This window comes from Scylla paramamosain, unplaced genomic scaffold (genome assembly GCF_035594125.1).
Source record: "Scylla paramamosain isolate STU-SP2022 unplaced genomic scaffold, ASM3559412v1 Contig2, whole genome shotgun sequence".
Lineage (NCBI taxonomy): Eukaryota > Metazoa > Arthropoda > Malacostraca > Decapoda > Portunidae > Scylla > Scylla paramamosain.
Window position 1 is genome coordinate 4,261,963 of NW_026973667.1, and position 24,698 is coordinate 4,286,660.

General features: G+C 46.7%; 2 protein-coding genes across 2 annotated transcripts; one reads left to right on the forward strand and one right to left on the reverse strand.

The window, feature by feature from the left end:
- Positions 1 to 8,669: 8,669 nt before the first annotated feature.
- Positions 8,670 to 12,081, forward strand: LOC135096028 (uncharacterized). Its single transcript, XM_063997216.1, has one exon. The coding sequence runs from the start codon at positions 9,138 to 9,140 to the stop codon at positions 10,170 to 10,172; it is 1,035 nt and encodes a 344-aa protein (XP_063853286.1). The 5' UTR covers positions 8,670 to 9,137; the 3' UTR covers positions 10,173 to 12,081.
- Positions 12,082 to 14,776: 2,695 nt separating this feature from the next.
- Positions 14,777 to 24,450, reverse strand: LOC135095947 (zinc finger protein interacting with ribonucleoprotein K-like). The gene is made up of 3 exons (XM_063997095.1): positions 24,432 to 24,450; positions 15,510 to 15,840; positions 14,777 to 14,948 (listed from the first exon to the last, which is right to left on the reverse strand). Exons 1-3 carry the CDS (start codon positions 24,448 to 24,450, stop codon positions 14,777 to 14,779), a joined length of 522 nt encoding a protein of 173 aa, XP_063853165.1.
- Between the last annotated feature and the right edge of the window lie 248 nt (positions 24,451 to 24,698).

Genomic DNA, 24,698 nt, shown 5'->3' on the forward strand with positions numbered 1-24,698 from the left:
AACTGCGGTCAGGGGCACAAGACGGCAGAGTGTGCCCTCGTCTCTCCCAGGGATAGCAAGGAGGCTGGGGGAAACGGAAAGAGGCTGGTGGAAGGGGTCGAGCGCCAGCCAGAGAGCCAGAGACCCCAGTCCGCCTAAGTTGCCGCGCCGAGGGTGCCCGGACAGTGCAGGTGGGCGGGCAAGTGGATGGCAAATCTTGCTGCCTCACTGTGGACTCGGGCGCGGAACGTACCTTCGTGCAGGACGGGGTGGTGGCAACTGGACAGCCCCCGGTGGCCCAGCAACAACTGTGTGGTATTACAGGGCACTGCACACAGCTGAGGGGACCAGTGCATGCCAGGATTGCGGTTGGCAGCACGGAGGAGCATCTTCCCGTCTTTGTAGCGGACGTCGGGGAGAACTTGCTCGGCCTAGACTACCTGAAGCAGAGCAGGGCGGTGCTGGACTTCGGGGAAATGACTATGTCGGTTAGAGGTAGTGTGGTGCCGCTCCAGGAGGGCGGTGTTGACGCAGAGGAGTGTGAAGCTTCAATTGAAACTCACCGAGCCCATACTGCGTCCCTACCCGAAGCCAGCCACCGCTGCCGTCTCAGTAAGGAACAGAAGGAGGAAAGTCAAGGGTCGGAAGAGTGTGAAGGTGTACAGACGACTATGGACCCGGAAGGTCATTGCGAGGACATGCAAGGGAGTAGCACTGGGGTTCCACCTCATCTGCAGGATCTATTGCAGAGGAGTTCGGCATGCCTGTCTGGGGAACAGGTGGACGAGGTGAAGGAAGTGCTGACTCTGTATGCAGATGTCTTCTCGCAGGGAGACAATGACCTGGGCCGGACCAGTCTGGTTAAACACCGCATTCACACAGGGGATAGTCGGCCGGTTAAGTTGCCGCCCCGCCGGATTGCGCCTGCTCGTCGGCTGGAAGTGGAAAAAGCCGTGGAGGAGTTGCGCGCGCAAGGGATAATCGAAAAGTCGGCTAGTCCCTGGAGTGCTGCTGTTGTCCTCGTTAAGAAGAAGGATGGGTCTACCAGGTGTTGTGTGGACTATCGGGGCCTTAACGCGGTGACGACAAAGGACTCTTACCCTCTACCGAGGGTGGATGACACGCTTGACGCGCTCACGGGGGCCCAGTGGTTCTCCACCTTAGACTTGAAATCAGGTTACCATCAAGTTGAGGTTGCGGAGGAGGACAGAGAGAAAACGGCCTTCTCGTATGGGCAGGGACTGTATCAGTTTAAAGTGATGAGTTTTGGTCTGGTGAATGCCCCGGCCACCTTTGAGCGTCTAATGGAGCGTGTGTTGGATGGGTTGCTGTGGAAAAGCGCCCTGGTGTACTTGGACGATGTGCTAGTGTACGGGAATTCGTTCAAGGGGGCTCTGGAGAGGCTTAAGACAGTGTTGGACAGGTTCAGGGGGGCAAATGTGAAACTCAGTCCAAAGAAGTGTAGCCTGTTCCAGAGGGAAGTGCCGTTTCTGGGTCACATAGTGAGTAGTGAGGGAGTGAAAACAGACCCTGGTAAGGTAGAGTCAGTTAAGGAGTGGCCAGTGCCGCGCAGTGTGACGGAAGTGCGCGGGTTCCTTGGGTTGTGTACGTACTACCGGAGGTTTGTGAAGGGTTTTGCGCAAATTGCGGTGCCACTCCATCACTTGACTCGTAAAGGGGCATGCTTTCACTGGAGCGAGGACTGTCAACGTGCCTTTGAAACTCTGAAAGAGGCTCTCGCTAACGCCCCTGTGTTACCGTACCCGGATCCAATGAAACCATACGTGTTGGATTGTGATGCGAGTGCTGAGGGAGTAGGAGCCGTCTTGTCCCAGGAGAAAGACGGACAAGAGTGGGTCGTCTCCTACTTCAGCAGGAAGTTCTCAGCCCCTGAAAGGAACTATTGCGTCACTCGTAAGGAGTTGTTGGCAGTGATCCTGGCCATTGATCACTTCCATCCTTACTTGTACGGGGCCAGATTCAAGATTAGGACAGACCATGCTGCTCTGAGGTGGCTGAAAACCCTCAGAAACCCGGAGGGGCAGCTGGCCAGGTGGATTGGCAAGCTGGAGCAGCATGACTACAACATCGAATACCGGCCTGGAAAAATGCATAGCAATGCTGACAGTTTGAGTCGCCGTCCTTGCGACAGTGACTGCAGGCATTGTAGACGCCATGAGACTGAGCCTGTGTGCGTGAAGGCTGCCGGTCTTGTCAGTGACACTGAGTGGGGAGAGGACCTCAAACAGGCCCAGCGACAGGACGCTGATATCGGGCCCATAGTGACACTGCGGGAAGAAGGCGAAGAAAAACCGCCATGGGAAAGCGTGGCCCCGCTAAGCCCTGCCGCCAAGGCGTTGTGGCAGCAATGGGCAGTGTTGCGAGTGAGTGACGGTGTGCTGCAACGGCGGTGGGAGTCATGTGACGGCGGTGTGGCCTTCTGGCAAACAATTGTCCCTGTGAATATGAGGGAGGCCTTAGTGCGCGAGGCTCACGGTGGAAATGCAAGTGGTCACTTCGGTGTGAGGAAAACGCTAGGGCGGTTAAAGCAGCGGGTTTATTGGGTAGGCATGCGGAAGGATGTTAGTGAATGGTGCAAAGTGTGTGACGTGTGCTGTGGGAAGATGGGCCCTGGGAGAAAGACAGTTGCTCCCTTACAGGTGTATCAGGTTGGGGCACCTATGGAGAGGGTGGCAGTGGACATCCTGGGTCCGTTCCCTCAGACACTGAGAGGTAACCGCTTTGTGTGTGTGACCATGGACTACTTCACTAAATGGCCGGAAGCGTATCCGCTGCCAAACCATGAGGCTGCCACCGTGGCAGGTGTGTTAGTGGACGAGTTCTTCGCCCGGTTTGGCGTGCCGCACGAGCTGCACTCTGACCAGGGCAGGGAGTTTGAGTCAGCAGTATTCCGGGAGTGCTGCCAGTTGCTGGGCGTCAAGAAAACTCGTACTACACCCCTGCGGCCGCAGTCGGATGGCATGGTGGAACGCTACAACCGCACGTTGGGGCAGGAGTTGGCCAAATATTGCCAGGAAGGGCAGGAGGACTGGGACTTAAAAATCCCCCTGCTTCTCTTGGCCTACCGGTCCGCCGTGCATGAGGTGACCGGTTACACGCCAGCCCGGCTGATGTGTGGGCGGGAGCTCCGGCTACCAGTGGACCTCGTGACTGGCAGGCCGCCGGATAAAGACCTGCCCACTACCATCACCCAGTACGCTACAGCCCTACAGGACCGTCTCCGGGAGGTGCACCATCAGGTGAGGGGTAACCTGAAGGTGTCCGGTGAGGCGATGAAGGACCGGTACGACCGCCGGGCAACGGCACCACCCTTTAGCGAGGGGGATCAGGTGTGGCTGCACAACCCTCGGCGTAAGAAAGGATTGTCCCCTAAGCTCCAGAGCCCCTGGGAGGGGCCATACGTGGTGGAGAAGGTCATCTCGGACGTCACCTTCAGGATACGCCAAGGGCCAAGGAAGCGGGCACTGGTGGTGCACGCTGACAGGCTCTGGGGTTACCATGGCCCTGGAAGCTTCTCCTGGGGAGAGCGAGCTGCTCTCCTGACCAGTGACGAAGAGGAGGACAAGGACAAGGGCCTTGGGGACGATGAGTCCCTGGTGATGGAGGATGACGGAGACCTGGACCTGAGAGAGCCTGAGCCGCTGGTGATGGAGGAAGGTGGAGCGGATGAGTTGTGTCCCTTGGAGGGGGCACTGGCGGATGTCGACGCTGGACCTGTAGTAGGGAGACCCAGACGGGAGCGGCATCCACCCAAATGGAGTGAGGATTATGTTCTTTGTTGATTTTTGATATACCTAAAGTTGAAGTATTATTTTCTTGTTTTTGGGGGTGTATCTGTAACCTAAAGGGAATAGAGAGAGTTGGGGAGCGAGGGCGCTCAGTCTCTTTACAGGAGGGGGTAGTGTCACGAGAGGGCAAGATCATGAAGATACCCAGACTGAGTCCCAGCTGAAGTGGAGGATGACGTCACACTACGTCACCTCGCCGGCCGCCTACCCTGGGGCTCGGGAGTATCACGTGACGTGTAGCAGCCCTGGGATTGGTGGCGGAACAGTTTGGGAGACAGAGTGGCGGGAGAACACTGGTGAGGGAAGAAAGCCCGCGCGTCGCCGACACTGCCTCCTGTACTTGTATGTTCCTTTGTGAGCTGGAGCGAGGCGTCAAGAAGCCTTCCGAGGGTCGACAAGAGGCCCGGGGTGCCGAGCTACAGCATAGGACTACTGTGTAGTGTGAGCAACGGAGAATAGAGGGCCAGAAGCCACAAGTGTGTTTTACTACTCGCCTTCTGAGGGGAGCCAGGGGAGAACACGGAGCGCCGCAGGGTAAGTTCACCGTCACGTATGCAGGAAGCACCGGACCCTAAAAGTGTAAGTGTGACGGCCCACGGGGTGGTGAAGTTACAATATATATATATATATATATATATATATATATATATATATATATATATATATATATATATATATATATATATATATATATATATATATATATATATATATATATAACGTAAATTCTGCTGTATTTGGAAAGTGGCGGTTTTGCATGATATTTGGAATAATTACATATGTACGACAATTTTACCAGAAGTACAATAATTTCAACCTGTGTAGTACGATAATATAGCCAAAACAATCTGGCAACGCTGAACTGTACGAGCCTAACAGAATCTCATGGCGTCCCAAAGGAAGGTTTGAAGTTGCACGTGTAAACATTGACCAAAAAACACCAAAATTCACATGAAAGCCGCGCCCACACCAAAATTACTAGTAGAAGTGAGGGAAAGGAAGTTCAAGTGAGTGTGTCTGGCCAAAAATCGCCTTAAAATGGCAAGAATGGACGCTGTTACCACCACAAGAAACAGAAGGGGAGGGAGCGGTGTGTTTAGGGAGAACTTCCGGGATCTGGTGTGTTTGGATTTTGGTTAATGTGTAGAATATCTGCTCCTGCCTCAGCCTAACCTTCACTAGCCGTGTTCAAGTTTACATCTGACATATAAAGGGTCACTGGCAGAAGGCTGGCTGATAAGTACTCTAGGGGAGGGCGGGGGGACGGGACAACAAACTTTTCTTATTTCCCCACGGAGGGAGGAAGTTGCGGAAAGAGGAAAAGACGGGAGATGTTTGGACTCACTCACCTGCTTGACTCACCTGGATGGCTACCCTTTCTTGACATATGAATAGACAGGTAGAGGTTATTTCAGATGAATGTAAGGGCAGCGCGGATCTGCAGGTGCGCCAAACCTTACGGTATTTTACTGTTTCCCCAGTATTAACGTGGCTTTCCTTACCCTTCTTATCAGAGAAGGGCACTGGTCTACCCTGGTGAGGGGGTGTTCGTTCGTGTGTGTGTATGTCACATCTGTTGGCAAGCGTGAAATTGTTCACGGTGATTGGTTCCTTTGTTTGAGAATGCAGCTGCTGGCCAATTAAAACATGAGGGATTAATTTAGCCAATGACAGCGCTTTACTTCATCCTGAGGAGGGAGAAGCGCTCAATTTGAAATATTTGAGTTAGTGCGAGGAAGAAGTCTGTCTGTTGCTGCCATTATTTCCAGCGCACCGCCACATTTTGTGAAGAGAAACAAGGTGACCACTTCTTATTCATTTCTCTGCCTTGCCAGTTAGGTTAGGTGACTTTAGTTAGGTTAGGTTAAGTTAGTTTAGTTTGGTTAGTGTGGTTAGGTTTGGTTAAGTTATGTTTGGTTAGGTTAGGTTAGGTAGTTTAGTTAGGTTAAATTAGTTTGGTTAGGTTTTATTTGGCTTAATTTAGTCAGGTTAGGTTATTTAGGTTAAGTTAAGTTAGGTTTGGTTAAGTTAGTTTGGTTAGGTTAAGTTAGTCTTGGTTAGGTTAGGTTAAGTTAGGTTTGGTTAGGTTAGGTTAGCTACTTTAGTTAGGTTAAGTTAGCTAGTTTGGTTAGGCCTGTAAGGTAGAGGTTGAGCGGAATGATGTCGCTTTTCTCCGGAGTGGTGAATCTGCTCCACCCGGATCCTCGTTGCTGGATCCACTTGTTGCGGTGGATTGTTACCCTCTAATTTAATTCATTCCCATCACCACTAACCTTGCTGTTGGAATGACAGTTCCCACAAACACTCCATTTAAATTCAAATTATGTTGAAAGGCCGGGGATAAATGTGACTTTCTCTCTCTCTCTCTCTCTCTCTCTCTCTCTCTCTCTCTCTCTCTCTCTCTCTCTCTCTCTCTCTCTCTCTCTCTCTCTCTCTCTCTCTCTCTCTCTCTCTCTCTCTCTCCACCTCAGTTAAATTGTCTGTGTGCATGATTTGGTTAGCCTTAGATGTTAATGAGTTAGGTATTCTGTACACAGCATTAATACTGTGATAACATTTTGAACAGTAAGTATTCTGTACACAGCATTAATACTCTGATAACATTTTGAACAGTAAGTATTCTGTACACAGCATTAATACTGTGATAACATTTTGAACAAGTATACCGGGGAAAAACTGTGTTTGTGTCCTTGATGACCCAGTGAAGTGTGGGTGGGTGACCCAACTTTGGGCTGTGACCCAAGGGTTAAGAACCATTGATCCAAGGTGATGCACTCTTCCAGGCACTTGCTGTGAGAGAGAGGGGAGACCTGTGCACCGCTGTGCTGCACTGTGCTTGGATGTCCCTGGTTCACTCCTGAGGCTGTACCATTCTTGCCCCTATTGTGAGTATGTCTCTGTGTGTGTGTGTGTGTGTGTGTGTGTGTGTGTGTGTGTGTGTGTGTGTGTGTGTGTGTGTGTGTGTGTGTGTGTAGTTGACAATTACCGAAGGGTTTGTGACTTGACCCGTCCCACAAGTGACAAAGACGGCATCACGTTGGTCAGTGCTTGCAGAAATGGCTCTTTCTGAGACGTGGGTACAGTTTGTAATGGCTGCCACTCTTCCCTGCTCCACAGACCAGGCCAGCATCCAGGCCGCCGCCCTGCCTGGCACTGACGGCTGTCTGGCCTCCCCGAGGGTCCCTGCAGGACTGGACGCAGCGTGTGCTGGCGGGAGTGGTGCTGCGGTGGAGGTCGTGAGGCCAGGCAGCAGCATGAGCGGCCGGCAGCGGCAGCAACAGCAGCAGCAGCAGCAGCAGCAGCCAGCCTCAGGTGTGGGGAGGCGCAGGTGTGGTGGCAAGAATCACCTGAAGGCAGGCAGCTCTGTCCACAGAGGAGAGAGCAAGTTTGAGTGCCAGCAGTGTGACAACACTTTTGTATCCAGACAAGGCCTTAAGTACCACACCCTGACACACAGTGGTGTTAGAAATTATGAGTGTGGCGAGTGTAGCAAGAAATTTACAAGTAAGTCTAACCTCAACACACACACCCTGACACACAGTGGTGTTAGAAATTATGAGTGTGATGAGTGTGGGAAGAAATTTACCCACAAGTCTTCCCTCACCAGACACACCCTGACACACAGTGGTGTTAGAAATTATGAGTGTGATGAGTGTGGGAAGAAATTTACCCGCAAGTCTCAGCTCACCTCACACACCCTGACACACAGTGGTGTTAGAAATTATGAGTGTGGTGAGTGTGGGAAGAAATTTATCCACAAATATTCCCTCACCTCACATACCCTGACACACAGTGGTGTTAGAAATTATGAGTGTGGTGAGTGCGGGAAGAAATTTACCCACAAGTCTTCCCTCACCAGACCAGACACACCCTGACACACAGTGGTGTTAGAAATTATGAGTGTGATGAGTGTGGGAAGAAATTTACCCAAAAGTCTAACCTCACCACACACACCCTGACACACAGTGGTGTTAGAAATTATGAGTGTGATGAGTGTGGGAAGAAATTTACCCACAAGTCTCACCTCACCAGACACACCCTGACACACAGTGGTGTTAGAAATTATGAGTGTGGTGAGTGCGGGAAGAAATTTACCCAAAAGTCTCAGCTCACCTCACACACCCTGACACACAGTGGTGTTAGAAATTATGAGTGTGATGAGTGTGGGAAGAAATTTACCACCATTTCTCGTCTCAATGAACACGCCTTCAGACACACTGGGGTGAGGGAGTTCGAGTGTGATGTTTGTGGCAAGTGTTTCAAGACAAAGGGTGATATTGCCCAGCATGTGAAGATCCACTTTTGAGGTGGTGGTGTGTGGACACATGGGGCCACACCTGTACCTGTGGTGGTGATGGTGGTGGTGGCGGTGGTGGTGGCCGTTCCTGTGAGAGAGTCATGGCCCCAGAAGTTTTGTGTGGTGGTGGTGGTGGTGGTGGTGTGGGGGATTCATGGCCCCAGCAGTTTTGTGTGGTGGTGGTGGTGGTAGTTTTCTGGGGGAGTCATGGCCCTAGCATTTGTTTTGTTGGCAGTGCAGGTGTGACTTTCAATAAATGTGTGTGTGCAGTAAACCTTTGTTTGTGTATTCACCAGGTGTAGTATACAGGGCCTCAGCTACAGGAATATATTGTAGTGAGGCAGCCCCTCTCTCTCCTTGCCTCAAGTGTTGTGTTTGTTTTTTTTTTTTTTTTTTTGTCACCCTTCACACATTAGGTTAGGTTAAGTCTGGCACCATCTTTGCCCCTCTCTCTCTCTCTCTCTCTCTCTCTCTCTCTCTCTCTCTCCAGGTGAGGGAGCACACAAGTGTAGCAGCTAACAGTTTCTGTGTAATTGTCGTGGTGGTGACTTTCCTCCTCATGTTCTTGTACCAATGGAAGGAGTATTGAGGCAGTGAAGGAGTCCCTGGAGACAATGTGCATGGCGTGCCAGCTGTACCAATGGAAGGAGTATTGAGGCAGTGAAGGAGTCCCTGGAGACAATGTGCATGGCGTGCCAGCTGTAGCAATGGAAGGAGTATTGAGGCAGTGAAGGAGTCCCTGGAGAGAATGCATGGCGTGCCAGCTGTAGCAATGGAAGGAGTATTGAGGCAGTGAAGGAGTCCCTGGAGACAATGTGCATGGCGTGCCAGGTGTAGCAATGGAAGGAGTATTGAGGCAGTGAAGGAGTCCCTGGAGAGAATGCATGGCGTGCCAGGTGTATTGACAATTAATATGAAGGATAACGTTAAGTTTGTGTTTGCCTTTTTGTTTTTCCCAGCAGGAGTTGTCGCTACAAAGGCTGACTCAGGAGCAAAGCGAGCCGCCTGTAGCGCCAAGCTGAAGCTCAAGATGTCAACACAGGACACGTGGTATGACGGGGCCGCTGGGTGCAGGGTCCGGCTGCTGCCCGGACTGTTGTGGCGTGTACTACTGCTGCCACGACCACCTTCGGGAGGACCGGGAGCAGCACCGGCAGTGGTGTGAGCTGTACAAGCTGTGCTCCTGCTGCAACCAGCAGGCCAAGAACAGGGAGGCCATCACACTGCCCACCGCCCTGGACCAGGAGTACCGCCCCCTGGCCCCCACCATGGAGGAGCACGTGCTCTCCCTGGCCAGCAGGCTGCGGCCCGTGGCTGTCGCTGGGGCCTCAGAGAGCCTCACCTTCCCCCTCACAGCCCTCTACGTGCTGCAGCAGGTGTGGCCAGGCCTGGCCACGGCACCCGTCCTTACCCTGCATGTGGTGGGGGCGGAGGATGGCCGGGAGCCCCGTGTGGCCGCCCCCTGGGAGTACTTGATGCACCGCCTGCCAGTCCTGGTCCGCCTGCATGTGTTGCTGGTGGGGCCAGGGCTGGGCGGCCCACAGGGGTGCCACAGGGCCGCTCTGTGCCAGCAGTGCAGGGACAAGGACCGGCAGCTGGTGGTGGAGTGCCGTCGTGCCCTGTACCACAACCTGCCCCAGGCCACTGCGGCAGCCACCCCCCCCGCCACCCTGCGCTTGGCCTTCAACTGTGGCTTCCACGAGTGGGAGGGGGACACCTGGCCAGACTCCTTGCCCCTCATGGCTGACGACGCTGCGCCCCTTGCCTTCACCTTCAACCACTCAGAGGCACAGAGGGACCTGGCTGCCCTCAGGAGGGCCAAGCCAGAGGTGCAGGTGTCCCTGGCGCGCCCCAACCCCTACCGCAGCACCCGCCCGCTGCGGGACTGGACACGGGAGGATGGCGCCCACATGTACTACACCAACCAGTACCTCACTGTGCTGCAGGCCGGCCAGGCAGGGCAGCGGGCGGCACAGGACACAGGGGAGGAAGGAGAGCAGGAGGAGGCAAGAGAGGAAGGGAAGCAGGGTGAGGCAAGAGAAGGAGGACAGATGGGAGAGCAGCACACCCTGCCAGACACCACCTAGCACCACTCGTCCTGGTCCCTGCCTGCCACACACCCACAGTACAAACCTGTGTTCACTTCCCACACTCCACCAGTACAAACCCCAGCCTGGCAGGTGTGGCTCAACTCTCCACACCTGCACAACACAGATGCCCTTCAAAATACACACACTCTTCATCATCATCATCATCATCATCATCAAGTCACTCACCATCACACACAAACCAGAATCTCCTTGGGGCAGCACACCTCAGCATTCCACATCCAGCATCTTTCTACCTCTGCCACACTGCCACATCTCCACCAGTGTTCGTGTTCTCAGCTTCACCATGTCTTCTGTGTTTCTTCGGTGTTGTGTCTCATAATTTGCTAACAGTTTTAACTCCTGTGACAGCCTCTAGCCCCCAACAGCTCAGATTTCCAAGAGATCATAGCACAAGGCCAATATTCTGTAATGCTCTGCTCTCATTATGACTGTTTTCCAAGGCCACAGAGATTAGCCAGGTTCTCAAGAGTGTTTCACCTGTTAATAATGTAGAAATGTGAATCTGTCACTAGAACTGTAAAAACACCTTGAAAACATGTGTCACTTCAACTAGACCCTTTGGGAAGTAGTGGAGGTGCAGTGCTGAAGTGTTGCAGACTATGGCCCTAAAGACTGTGACAGGAGACAAGCACAGTAGTACATAAGAACATAAGAAATAAGGGAAGCTGCATGAAGCGACCGGGCTTACACGTGGCAGTCCCTGTATGAAATATACCTACCTATTTCCACCTATCATCCCCATCCATAAACCCGTCTGAGTAGTAGGGAATGATAGCAGTGTTCAGGACTTACGAACTTCACTGTACAAAACCATTTCATTCCATAGCAGTTTGTTTACGTGTACCAGCGTGCCTTAGGGACACGTCAGCTGCCTCAACACAGGACAAGGAGAAGTACAAAGGAAGAAATTGGTGTTTGAAAATTAATGAATGAGCGAATGAATGTAGCAACGAAGGGAGGTACAAAGAGAAGAGAGGCGATGATTTTGTCGTCTCGATGTACAAAGAAAGACGACTTGGTGTTTATAAATTGTGAAGATGAGGGTGGGAGAGGAGAATGCTTGACTGACTTTTAAGAATAGACACTTTGATAGTACAAAGAACAATGAAAAAAATAAAGAAAAAAATGTTTCACTCTGCATAACATTTTTGAGAGAGAGAGAGAGAGAGAGAGAGAGAGAGGTAAGGAAAGACACAGTTAATTTAATGCTTTAGTTGTCAGTTTAATTAGTGCACAAGGAAGGAAAAGCAGAGTTTGTAAGATTAGATAAGTTGATTCAAGTAATTATTTGGCTTGTCTTCCAGTTTACACAATTGATCGTTCTTTTAATTTACTATTGTCATTAGGATTACTTTTTTGTTATGTTTAGGGAGCAGCAAGAGTCTGGAGGATGAGATAAACAACAAGGGATTCAAAGATTTACCTTGTCTTGTAATGTTACAGTTCAAGCCAGTCTGTATTTTGTCATTTTCAATTTGCTTTAATACTCTTCCTTCAACACCTGCCTTCTCCCTCCCCTGAGACACCCCACCCCTCTCTCTTCATAGCTCCCTTTCCTCTACACTTACAAGAGCTGTGTGACCACTGGTGTCCGGCTCACTCACCTCTCAACGGAAACTGTGCTCAATTACCGGAAAAACTGGAGTGTCAATGAAAAGATTAATTGTCAACAGTATGAAGAGAGGAAAAAGTGAAAAGAAAAAAAGAAGGTGAGAATTAATTGTCAAAAGTATAAAGAGAGGGAAAAGAAGAAATGAGAAAAAAAATATTAAAAGCACAAAAAGGGAAATGTGTAAATTGAGGAAAAAAAAGTTAATGAAAATATTAACAGAAAAGAGAAGCCAAGATAAATGAAAATAAAACATGACATGATGAAAATATTGACAAGAGAGAAAGAAAAGGCAAGATAAACAGATAAAAAAAAGATAAATAGTGAAAATATTGCCAGAAAAGAGAAAAACAAGGGGTAAGATAAACAGATGAAAAAAGTATGAAGAGTAAATAATGAAAATATTGCCAGAAAAGAGAAAAACAAAGGGTAAGATAAACAGATAAAAAAGTATGAAGAGAGGAAAAAGTGAAAAGAAAAAAGGTGAGAGAATTAATTGTCAAAAGTATAAAGAGAGGGAAAAGAAGAAAAGTTAAGAAAATGGAATGATTGTCAACAGTATGAAGAGAGGGAAAAATGTGTAAATTGAAGAAAAAAGTTCAATAATAATAATATTGGTGCTAGAAAAGAAAAAAAAAAAGATAAATAAATGAAGAAAAGTCAATAAATGGAAAGATGAATTGCCAAGAATATAAAGAGAGAAATCAAGTGACAATAATTAATAAATAATGTAGGCGCACTGGCAGGGCTTCATTGGCTCTCAGGTGATCTGTTTTACTGGTCACACCCGTCATCGCAGGGTCCAGGAAAGCCAGTTCTCTCTCTCACATTTATTGATGAGGTAGGCATGACCGTAAGAACTGTGAACAAGTTTTTGGTCTCAATTTCTTACAAAATAACATTATACACTGATATTAAACACTTTCAACATATTACAGTATTCATTAACAATACATGCAATCAACCTGGCTCTATGACAATCGGTTTTTACCACAAAATTAAAGTATTTACCTCGGTCACCATCGTGCCCCTCTTTGTCTGAGCGCGACTTGGCCGTGAGTGACGCCCGCGGGCAACCAGCAGATTAACCTCACTCTACTAACAAGTGAGCATCGGCTTTGGTGCTTCATGTAGCACTGAGTACTGATAATTACACACACCACACGTCTTCTTGCAAATAGAAAACTGCTCAACATTTCATTCGTGATTACCGAGGAACAATGGCGTGAGGCGCATACGCTTTACCTACAGTAACAAATAACGTGTGAGAAATGTGAAGTAATGCTGGACATAACAATGTGAATCACGAACAAGGAAACAGAGAGAGAGAGAGAGAGAGAGAGAGAGAGAGAGAGAGAGAGAGAGAGAGAGAGAGAGAGAGAGTTTCACAGGGGAGTGTTTTTGATTGATGTGTCTCTTCCTCTGTTTTGATGAAAAAGTTTAATTAAATTTTGCATTGTTCTTTTTTTTAAGTTTTTAAGTTGATATACTTTTGCTTTGATTTAGTTTATTGCTCAACTTAGTTTTGACTTGGTTGTTATTAATGTAATACAAAAAAATAAAAATAAAAAATAAAAAATAAAAAGATTATCTGGCAGCAGTCATTGTTACCACCAAATAGTTCTGGCCTTGCTTTGCTTGGCAACATTTTCCGGAGGCCAACAAGGCACTGGAGAGACTCCTTGGTGACCACGCTGACTTTTATTGAAGTTATCTTCTAAATAACAATGAAGGTTTTCACATTATTTTTCTCTCTTCTGATTGACAAATAATTTGTAGAAGTTATTTGTGTTACCTTGGAGTGTTGGGACCTCCTGTACAGGCAACAATGGTAACTAACCACTTCATAATAACAAAACTTAAATGACTGTGTTATAACAATTAATTAATGTGTCTGGGCTTTACCTTAATTGTTGGTGGTTAACATCCTTGCTGTGTGTGTGTGTGTGTGTGTGTGTGTCACTGGTGTTTGTCTTCTGCCTTATCAAGTAATTTATCTTAGTTTGGTTACATTCTAATTGTGTGCATGTTACATTCACTGTGTGTGTGTGTGTGTGTGTGTGTGTGTGTGTGTGTGTGTGTGTGTGTGTGTGTGTGTGTGTGTGTGTGTGTGTGTGTGCTTTGCTGTCAAAATAATTTTTTTTTTTCCAATACTTTTTTTTTTGTTCAGCAGTTTTGTTTTCCTTTTTTTTTCTTTCTAGTTGTCACTTCCCCTTTTCTTCATGTATTTTGCTTCCCAGGCTACTGAAGTTTTTTTTATTTATTCATTTATTTTTTGCTAGAGTGTGTTGGCATTACAGCAGCAAGACTGTACAGTGTAATGTGTTCTTGGCCAGCAAAGTAAAGAAGTGAGTAGAGAAACATGACAGACATTGATAACATGTCTTTTTGTATCCTGAGAATTCTGCCTGTGTCACCCTCGCCACAGTCCTTGTACCACTGAAACACCTCCAGCAGGTGCAGCATGTAGAGGCACAATAGTACATGCAGCAGCGTCCAGCAGAGTGAAGGTGCACGGCAGGGGGCCCCAGGACTCTGTGCTGGGTCCCCTGCTCTTCCTAACTGATACAAAAGACACGACGCGCATTCTTATACCACCACGCCAGACGCCCGTGCTTGCCGAAGACTGCCACGGCCGTGCCCCAGCGTCTGCACGACGGCTCAGGCATACCCAGTGCACGCAAGACAGGCTGGCAGGGTGGTGAGGGACGCGGCTGCTCAGATACAGTGAAGCAAGTGTTGGGGGCGGTGCTTGTGGCCACCACGACTGTGCACCAAACACAGGGAACTCACACACCACCACTCAAAACGGAAAAGAACTTGGCGTTATGTTAGACACACACATTTATTGAAGGTCACACCTGCACTGCCAACAAAACAACTGCTGGGGCTGTTACTCCCTCACACCACCACCACCGCCACCACCACAGGCATGGGTGTGGCCCCACACATCCACACACAACACACCACCTCAGAAGTGGATCCTCATGTGCTTGGCAATATCACCCTTTGTCTTGAAACACTTGCCACAAACATCACACTTGAACTCCCTCAAGCCAGTGTGTCTGAAGGTGTGTTTATTGAGACGAGAAATGGTAGGAAATCTTTTTCCACACTCATCACACTCATAATTTCTAACACCACTGTGTGTCAGGGAGTGTGAGGTGAGATAAAACTTGTGGGTAAATTTCTTCCCACACTCACCACACTCATAATTTCTAACACCACTGTGTGTCAGGGTGTGTGTGGTGAGGTTAGACTTGTGGGTAAATTTCTTCCCACACTCACCACACTCATAATTTCTAACACCACTGTGTGTCAGGGTGTGTTTGGTGAGGGAAGACTTTCTGATAAATTTCTTCCCACACTCACCACACTCATAATTTCTAACACCACTGTGTGTCAGGGTGTGTGTGGTGAGGATAGACTTTCTGATAAATTTCTTCCCACACTTATCACACTCATAATTTCTAACACCACTGTGTGTCAGGGTGTGTGTGGTGAGGGAAGCCTTTTGGGTAAACTTCTTCCCACACTCATTGCACTCATAATTTCTAGCACCACTGTGTGTCAGGGTGTGTCTGGTGAGGTTAGACTTGTGGGTAAATTTCTTCCCACACTCACCACACTCATAATTTCTAACACCACTGTGTGTCAGTGTGTGTGAAGTGAGGGAAAACTTGTGGGTAAATTTCCTCCCACACTCACCACACTCATAATTTCTAACACCACTGTGTGTCAGGGTGTGGTACTTAAGGCCTTGTTTGGATACAAAAGTTTTGTCACACTGCTGGCACTCAAACTTACTCTCTCCTCTGTGGACAGAGCTGCCTGCCTCCAGGTGATTCTTGCCACCATGCCTGCACTTCCCCACACCTGAGGCTGGCTGCTGCTGCTGCTGCTGCTGCCAGCCACTCATGCTGCTGCCCGGCCTCACGACCTCCACCACAGCACCACTCCCACCAGCACACGCCATGGACACAACAAGATTGGTTGGCGGCGAGCAGGGCGTGCAGCCTGGACTCTGCCTGGTACCTGGAACAACAGCGACAGTCAGCACACACTGGGCCAAGGGCTGCTTAACACACTGCCCCTGCCTGCAACACACCCTGCTTCCTGCCCCTTCCTTGCAACACTAGGCTACACACTGCCCCTGCCTGCAACACACACCCTGCTTCCTGCCCCTTCCTAGCAACACTAGGCTACACACTGCCCCTGCCTGCAACACACCCAGCTTCCTGCCCCTTCCTTGCAACACTAGGCTACACACTGCCCCTGCCTGCAACACACACCCTGCTTCCTGCCCCTTCCTTGCAACACTTGGCCAGGCCTGCACTCCCTCCAGCCTCCTGGCTCCCTGACCACTGTCCCTCACAAATTAAGTGCCACTCCTATGGGGCAGTGGCCCCCATTAGGTTAGGTTAGGTATGTTAACACCTAAGAGTGTCGTGGTGGGTTAGGTTAGGTTAAGGTTAGGTTAGTAACCTAACCTAACCTTAACCTAACCGGAGGGGCTGCGTCCCGCCCTGGACCCCCCCTAAGGTTACTAATCTAACCTAACTTATATCCTTGAGATCATTGTGGACTTAGTTTGTGGAGGCGGCGCGCTATTAATTTAATTACTACGGCCTTACAAAAGCCTTCCCCACATTGAAAACATCACAGACATGTTCTATAGTAAGTACTCTATCACGTTGCAATGTGTTTTTAATGAATAGAGAGGAGGTCTAACCCTGCAGTGTTACCATAATAATAATAATAATAATAATATAAAAGAAGGGTAATTGTCTAGAGTCCTTACCGGGCCTTATTACTGGTCTATTCACTTCAATTCTTTTACACATACCTTCACATGCACCTAAAACATCATTTTAAAGTGGGGGACAAATGCCCCCTTCCCTCTAGTCGGTTAGGTTAGGTTAGGTTAGGTTAGGTTAAGTTAGGTTAGGTTAGGTTAGGTTAGGTTAGGTTTTAGGTGCATGTGAAGGTATGTGTAAAAGAATTGAAGTGAATAGACCAGTAATAAGGCCCGGTAAGGACTCTAGACAATTACTCTAACCTAACCTAACCTAACCTAACCTAACCGACTAGAGGGAAGGGGGCATTTGTCCCCCACTTTAAAATGATGTTTTAGGTGCATGTGAAGGTATGTGTAAAAGAATTGAAGTGAATAGACCAGTAATAAGGCCCGGTAAGGACTCTAGACAATTACCAAAAGAAGAATATGTAAATACACTCAAGAAGTATTATGAGAATAAATCAATTAATATAGATAATAATGAATGAACAATACCATATCAGTCAAGACAACACGTGGATGCAGCATTCACGATAAACACTGATGATATTGTTGCGCCCACCCTTCACTCCGGGCGGGCGTGTTATCCACAAGGGCACGGGTCGAGAAACAACACCAGCGGGGCCTCAAATAAGTCACACTGAACGCCAGGACAAGGCACACACACACACACACACACACACACACGAGGCCGGGGCACAGGGGAAAACACGGGCACTATTTCCTAGGTTTATTGACAAATCCTCCGCAAGTACACTGCTTTACAAGTTCACAGGGGCACCACAAGTCTCCCAGGGCACGACAGGCACTCAACAAGACACTCAACAGGCAGGGAAACACTTCCAAACAGACAGGCACACGCTGGCTTCCTCTCGGGCCAAGCGTCTCCTTTCTTTCAGTCTCTCTCTTCCCGCCACTCCCAGTGCTGCCACCTGCAACAGTTCAGCCACCCGCACCCATACCCCTGCTGTAACACTATAAAACCAATGGAAGATTGTAAAATTGAGTTAGAATACCAGATAAAAAAGACAAAGACTGAAAAAGCAGCAGGACCCAATGAAATTAAGACGAAACTCCTTATTGCTATGACACACAACGATAAATGTAAAACAACTCTCGTACAAGCATTAAATGATGTCAGTGATGCAGCAATAATCCCGGATACATGGAAAACATGAAATACTAAATTATTGGAGAAAAACGCAAAACCAGCAATAAAAGCTGTGAGTCCAATAGCCCTTACAGACACCACAGATAAATTATTAATAGGAATCATAAAAAAAATAATAATAATAAATAAAAATGAATAAATAAAATGCAGACATCTACAATAAAACGATATATTAATGGAAGAACAAAATACATATACGGAAAACAGAAGAGCAGCAGACAATTTATTTATACTAAATTACTGTATACAGAAGAGTTAGAGAGATCACTTATATTAATATCAATAGACTTTGCAAAGGCATTCGACAGGTGTAAGCAGAGAAATGCTAAAATATAAGATACACCCAAAGTTAATTGACCTGATCGCTAAAGTATATACAGAGGACAACACCAAAATATTCCTTGATGATAAAGAAATGTGTAGTATTGAAATAACGAATGGTATACAAGGATGCAATGGGTCAACTGTTATATTTCTTATGGTGGCATATCCTATCATTGAAAAACTTAACCAATCCAATGCTTAATTCAGGAATAATGTGTGTGTGTGTGTGTGTGTGCGCGTGTGTGCCCTGGCCTCAGTATTTCTGGGTGATGATGGAATGCTTCTTGTAATTAATAAGGTGAGGCTAAACAAAATATAAAGTTAGTAATAAAAGGACCATTAAGTGGGCCTTCTTTCATTAATGTTTAGTGCCCTTTGCCAGTGGAAGGAAGACTGAAGCAGTGAAGGAGTCCCTGGAGACAATGTGCATGGCGTGCCAGCTGTAGCAATGGAAGGAGTATTGAGGCAGTGAAGGAGTCCCTGGAGACAATGTGCATGGCGTGCCAGGTGTACCAATGGAAGGAGTATTGAGGCAGTGAAGGAGTCCCTGGAGACAATGTGCAAGGCGTGCCAGCTGTAGCAATGGAAGGAGTATTGAGGCAGTGAAGGAGTCCCTGGAGATAATGTGCATGGCGTGCCAGCTGTACCAATGGAAGGAGTATTGAGGCAGTGAAGGAGTCCCTGGAGACAATGTGCATGGCGTGCCAGCTGTAGCAATGGAAGGAGTATTGAGGCAGTGAAGGAGTCCCTGGAGAAAATGTGCATGGCGTGCCAGGTGTACCAATGGAAGGAGTATTGAGGCAGTGAAGGAGTCCCTGGAGACAATGTGCAAGGCGTGCCAGCTGTACCAATGGAAGGAGTATTGAGGCAGTGAAGGAGTCCCTGGAGACAATGTGCATGGCGTGCCAGCTGTACCAATGGAAGGAGTATTGAGGCAGTGAAGGAGTCCCTGTAGACAATGTGCATGGCGTGCCAGCTGTACCAATGGAAGGATTTCAACTGGGAAGAAATTGCAAAATATATATATATATATATATATATATATATATATATATATATATATATATATATATATATATATATATATATATATATATATATATATATATATATATATATATATATATATATATATATATATATATATATATATATATATATATTTTTTTTTCATTGAAGGGTTTTCCTGAAAGGTTGGACGTCTATGAAAAGACGTGGAAAAGTGCAGGGTGGTATCATCAGCGTAGGAGTGGATAGGACAAGAAGTTTGGTTTAGAAGATCATTAATGAATAATAAGAAGAGAGTGGGTGACAGGACAGAACCCTGAGGAACACCACTGTTAATAGATTTAGGAGAAGAACAGTGACCGTCTACCACAGCAGCAATAGAACGGTCAGAAAAGAAACTTGAGATGAAGTTACAGAGAGAAGGATAGAAACCGTAGGAGGGTAGTTTGGAAATCAAAGCTTTGTGCCAGACTCTATCAAAGGCTTTTGAGATGTCCAAGGCAACAGCAAAAGTTTCACCAAAGTCTCTAAAAGAGGATGACCAAGACTCAGTAAGGAAAGCCAGAAGATCACCAGTAGAGCGGCCTTGACGGAACCCATACTGGCGATCAGATAGAAGGTTGTGAAGTGATAGATGTTTAAGAATCTTCCTGTTGAGGATAGATTCAAAAACTTTAGATAAGCAGGAAATTAAAGCAATAGGACGGTAGTTTGAGGGATTAGAACGGTCACCCTTTTTAGGAACAGGTTGAATGTAGGCAAACTTCCAGCAAGAAGGAAAGGTAGATGTTGACAGACAGAGCTGAAAGAGTTTGACTGGGCGAGGTGCAAGCACGGAGGCACAGTTTCAAAGAACAATAGGAGGGACCCCATCAGGTCCATAAGCCTTCCGAGGGTTTAAGCCAGCGAGGGCATGGAAAACATCATTGCGAAGAATTTTAATATGTGGCATGAAGTAGTCAGAGGGTGGAGGAGAGGGAGGAACAAGCCCAGAATCATCCAAGGTTGAGTTTTTAGCAAAGGTTTGAGCAAAAAGTTCAGCTTTAGAAATAGATGTGATAGCAGTGGTGCCATCTGGTTGAAGTAGAGGAGGGAAAGAAGAAGAAGCAAAGTTATTGGAGATATTTTTGGCTAGATGCCAGAAATCACGAGGGGAGTTAGATCTTGAAAGGTTTTGACATTTTCTGTTAATGAAGGAGTTTTTGGCTAGTTGGAGAACAGACTTGGCATGGTTCCGGGCAGAAATATAAAGTGCATGAGATTCTGGTGATGGAAGGCTTAAGTACCTTTTGTGGGCCACCTCTCTATCATGTATAACATGAGAACAAGCTGTGTTAAATCAAGGTTTAGAAGGTTTAGGACGAGAAAAAGAGTGAGGAATGTACGCCTCCATGCCAGACACTATCACCTCTGTTATGCGCTGAGCACACAAAGACGGGTCTCTGACAAGGAAGCAGTAGTCATTCCAAGGAAAATCAGCAAAATACCTCCTCAGGTCCCCACAACTAGCAGAGGCAAAACGCCAGAGGCACCTTCGCTTAGGGGGATCCTGAGGAGGGATTGGAGTGATAGGACAAGATAAAGATATGAGATTGTGATCGGAGGAGCCCAACGGAGAAGAAAGGGTGACAGCATAAGCAGAAGGATTAGAGGTCAGGAAAAGGTCAAGAATGTTGGGCGTATCTCCAAGACGGTCAGGAATACGAGTAGGGTGTTGCACCAATTGCTCTAGGTCATGGAGGATAGCAAAGTTGTAGGCTAGTTCACCAGGATGGTCAGTGAAGGGAGAGGAAAGCCAAAGCTGGTGGTGAACATTGAAGTCTCCAAGAATGGAGATCTCTGCAAAAGGGAAGAGGGTCAGAATGTGCTCCATTTTGGAAGTTAAGTAGTCAAAGAATTTCTTATAGTCAGTGGAGTTAGGTGAGAGGTATACAGCACAGATAAATTTAGTATGAGAATGACTCTGTAGTCGTAGCCAGATGGTGGAAAACTCGGAAGATTCAAGAGCATGGGCATGAGAGCAGGTTAAGTCATTGCGCATATAAACGCAGCATCCAGCTTTGGATCGAAAATGAGGATAGAGAAAGTAGGAGGGAACAGAAAAGGGGCTACTGTCAGTTGCCTCAGACACCTGAGTTTCAGTGAGGAAAAGAAGATGAGGTTTAGAAGAGGAGAGGTGGTGTTCTACAGATTGAAAATTAGATCTTAGACCGCGAATGTTGCAGAAGTTAATGAAGAAAAAGTTGAGGGGGGTGTCAAGACACTTAGGGTCGTCAACGGAAAGGTAGTCCGACCTGGGGACATTTATGGTCCCCTCCCCAAATGGGGACTCCGAGGCTGGTGTAGGAGTCGCCATGATTTTAAAATTTTTGAGTGAAGGGTGTGTGTGTTATTAGGTGCTTGTAGTTTTGTGTGGAGCAAGAGAGTTGTCTTTAGAGGGCAGGCTGTGACCGCCCCCTTGTGTTGTGAGACACAAAAGGAAACGTTCAGTGAGGTCACAGCTGGGTTTAATGATAAGTTCACAGCACCCCCTGAACAGTGCTTTAGACCTCACTGGGAGTAATTATCGTTTCGGCAGGTGTCTACTGCGAATTGACCTGTGGGTGAGACGTTGCAGTGAGGCTGGTAGATACCTATCAGCGCCAGCATTTTTAATTGTCTCCGATTTCCTGGGGCAAAGGGGTGTCTTAGCTAAATTTGAAATCGATGTGCAGGAAAAGTACTGCATGAATTGCTGCACAAGTGTATCTAAAATTAAAAATATAACCCTTAATTTTAATATTCATACTTACTGGTGTATGATAAGGCTTTGTTAATTGAATTATAAGATAAAACTAAAAATAGGTAATGATTTTTTTTTAAGTAAGTATGGACAGTAAAAATAAAAGGATGTTGATTTCGGCTTGTGCATTTTATCTGGGAATGTTGAAAAATATCAGATATCACTGACACGTCCTGTATATGAAAGTAATCAGTGAAATAAAAAAAAGAACAGCACCGCTGGCGGACGTACGACGTACTCATCTTGATCATGATTCTTCAGTTAAAGAAAGCGCCGCGCGCCGTTAGAAAGGAGTGTAAAGTGTAAACAATAGCCTCTCAGTTCTGCCGATACAAAGGCCTTTACTTTGCTTTACTATATCCAGAATAGGGTATAGCTCGTTCTTTCTGGAATTTTCTTAATTCCGCTGTAGTCCATGATTGTGGCGGTGATGTGTCCATTGTGCAGGGTAGTCGAGTAAGCGTGGTCCTGTGTTTTGGTTTGCTCGCTGCCCAAGTACCCGAGGATAGTGATCGTACCGCAAAAATAAAGTCTCTGATACAAAATTATATTTTATTTACATTAAATGGATTTGCCTGTTGTTTAGTACATGAAAATGCAAGTATATATTAGTATACTTCCATTGAGGTCAGTAGAAAATTACAGATTGCCTGCCTTGATACACTTATAGGCTCTTTTAAGAATATCATCTGAAATTATGAATAGAGGCTCAAACAATGTCATGTGCTGTCAGTTATCACGAAATTAATTGACTTAAAATTCAGATGCATTACTGTGCAACGATACACCTTTGTAAGCTTGTAAAACCTTGCCCCAAAAAGTATTTATTTTCCGGCGAGAATAAAAAATTCTGGCGCTATCTGGTATCAAAACGCTCACTGCAGTTGAAGCCTTGAGAGGTGACATGGGATGGAGCACCTTCAGAGAAAGACTGACAAAAGCCACACTTAGGTTCAAGATTAGGCTTGAGAGAATGGATGATGCAAGAATAGCAAGGAAGGTGTACCTGTGGAATGAAAGTGGAAGCAAATGGAGGAAGAGATGCATGAGAATGACAGACAGGAATGGATTGCAAGTTGTGTGGGCGATAAGAATAGCTGGTAGGAATCAAAATGAGCGTGAACGGGTGGTAACAAGAGGAGGCAGAGTGGGAGCCGAATGGGATGTGAGAAAATGGAAGAATGAGACAAAGAAGTGAAATGTGTGGGATTGAATGAATGGAAGAATGAGATGGAAAGAAAGAAGACCTTGGAATGGTACAAGGAGAAAGAGGCCCCGAGGTATGAAAGGTGGTATGATGGAAGCCTGGGCGGTGATCTTCTCTTCCGAGCGAGGGCACAGTGTATGGATGTGAATGCAAGGAGTTACAGGTGGACTGAGTCCCGCAGCAAAGTGTGCCAGATGTGTGACATGGGAGAGGATGAGACGGTGGAACATGTGGTGCTGGAGTGTGTGAAGTATGCCAGAGACAGGAATGAGATGATGCAAGTGATACTGACTGAGTTAGGGCATGATAGGAATGAAAGAGTGGAGAAGACGGGAAAAGAGTGGATGGTGTTGTTGCTGGGACTGTGTAGAGAGGCGAATGAAAGGATGATTGAGGCGGTGAAAGAGTTTCTGGAGAGAATGTGGCGTGTCAGGTGTATGAACAATTAGGATAGAGGATGCTGTTCGTTTCTCTTTTTTTTTTTCTCCTTCTACAGGAGTTGCCGATCCAAAGGCCTGGCTCAGGAGTGATCCTGTGCCACCTGTACCATCAAGATCAAGATCAAGATGCGACGTCTCTGTGGGCAAATTGACTTGTGGGCGAATTGATATGTGGGCGAAATGACTGTAATTATATATATATATATATATATATATATATATATATATATATATATATATATATATATATATATATATATATATATATATATATATATATATATATATATATATATATATATATATATATATATATATATATATATATATATATATATATATATATATATATATATATATATATATATATATATATATATATATATATATATATATATATATATATATATATAAAACCTAAATTCTGCTGTATTTGGAAAGTGGCAGTTTTGCATCATATTTGGAATAATTACATATGTACGACAATTTTACCAGAAGTACAAAAATTTCAACCTGTTTAGTACGATAATATGGCCAAAACAATCTGGCAATTCTGAACTCTACGAGCCTAACAGAATCTCATGGCGTCCTGAAGGAAGGTTTGAAGTTGTACGTGTAAACATTGACCAAAAAACACCAAAATTCACATAAACGCGGCGCCCACACCAAAATTACTAGGAGAAGTGAGGGAAAGGAAGTCAAGGTGAGTGTGTCTGGCCAAAAATCGCCTTAAAATGGCAAGAATGGACGCTGTTACCACCACAAGGAACAGAAGGGGAGGGAGCGGTGTGTTTAGGGAGAACTTCCGGGACGGGACAACAAACTTTTCTTATTTCCCCACGGAGGGAGGAAGTTGCGGGAAGAGGAAAAGACGGGAGATGTTTGGACTCACTCACCTGCTTGACTCACCTGCATGGCTACCCTTTCTTGACATATGAATAGACAGGTAGAGGTTATTTCAGATGAATGTAAGGGCAGCGCGGATCTGCAGGTGCGCCAAACCTTACGGTATTTTACTGTTTCCCCAGTATTAACGTGGCTTTCCTTACCCTTCTTATCAGAGAAGGGCACTGGTCTACCCTGGTGAGGGGGTGTTCGTTCGTGCGTGTGTATGTCACATCTGTTGGCAAGCGTGAAATTGTTCACGGTGATTGGTTCCTTTG

Bases quoted from the DNA above. Each gene is read 5' to 3' on its own strand.
- LOC135096028 (XM_063997216.1), top strand. From the start codon at position 9,138: ATGACGGGGCCGCTGGGTGCAGGGTCCGGCTGCTGCCCGGACTGTTGT.
- LOC135095947 (XM_063997095.1), bottom strand. The intron at 14,949-15,509 runs GTGTGGGAGGAA...CCTGACACACAG, and splicing joins AGAAATTATGAGTGTGGTGA to TGGTGTTAGAAATTATGAGT.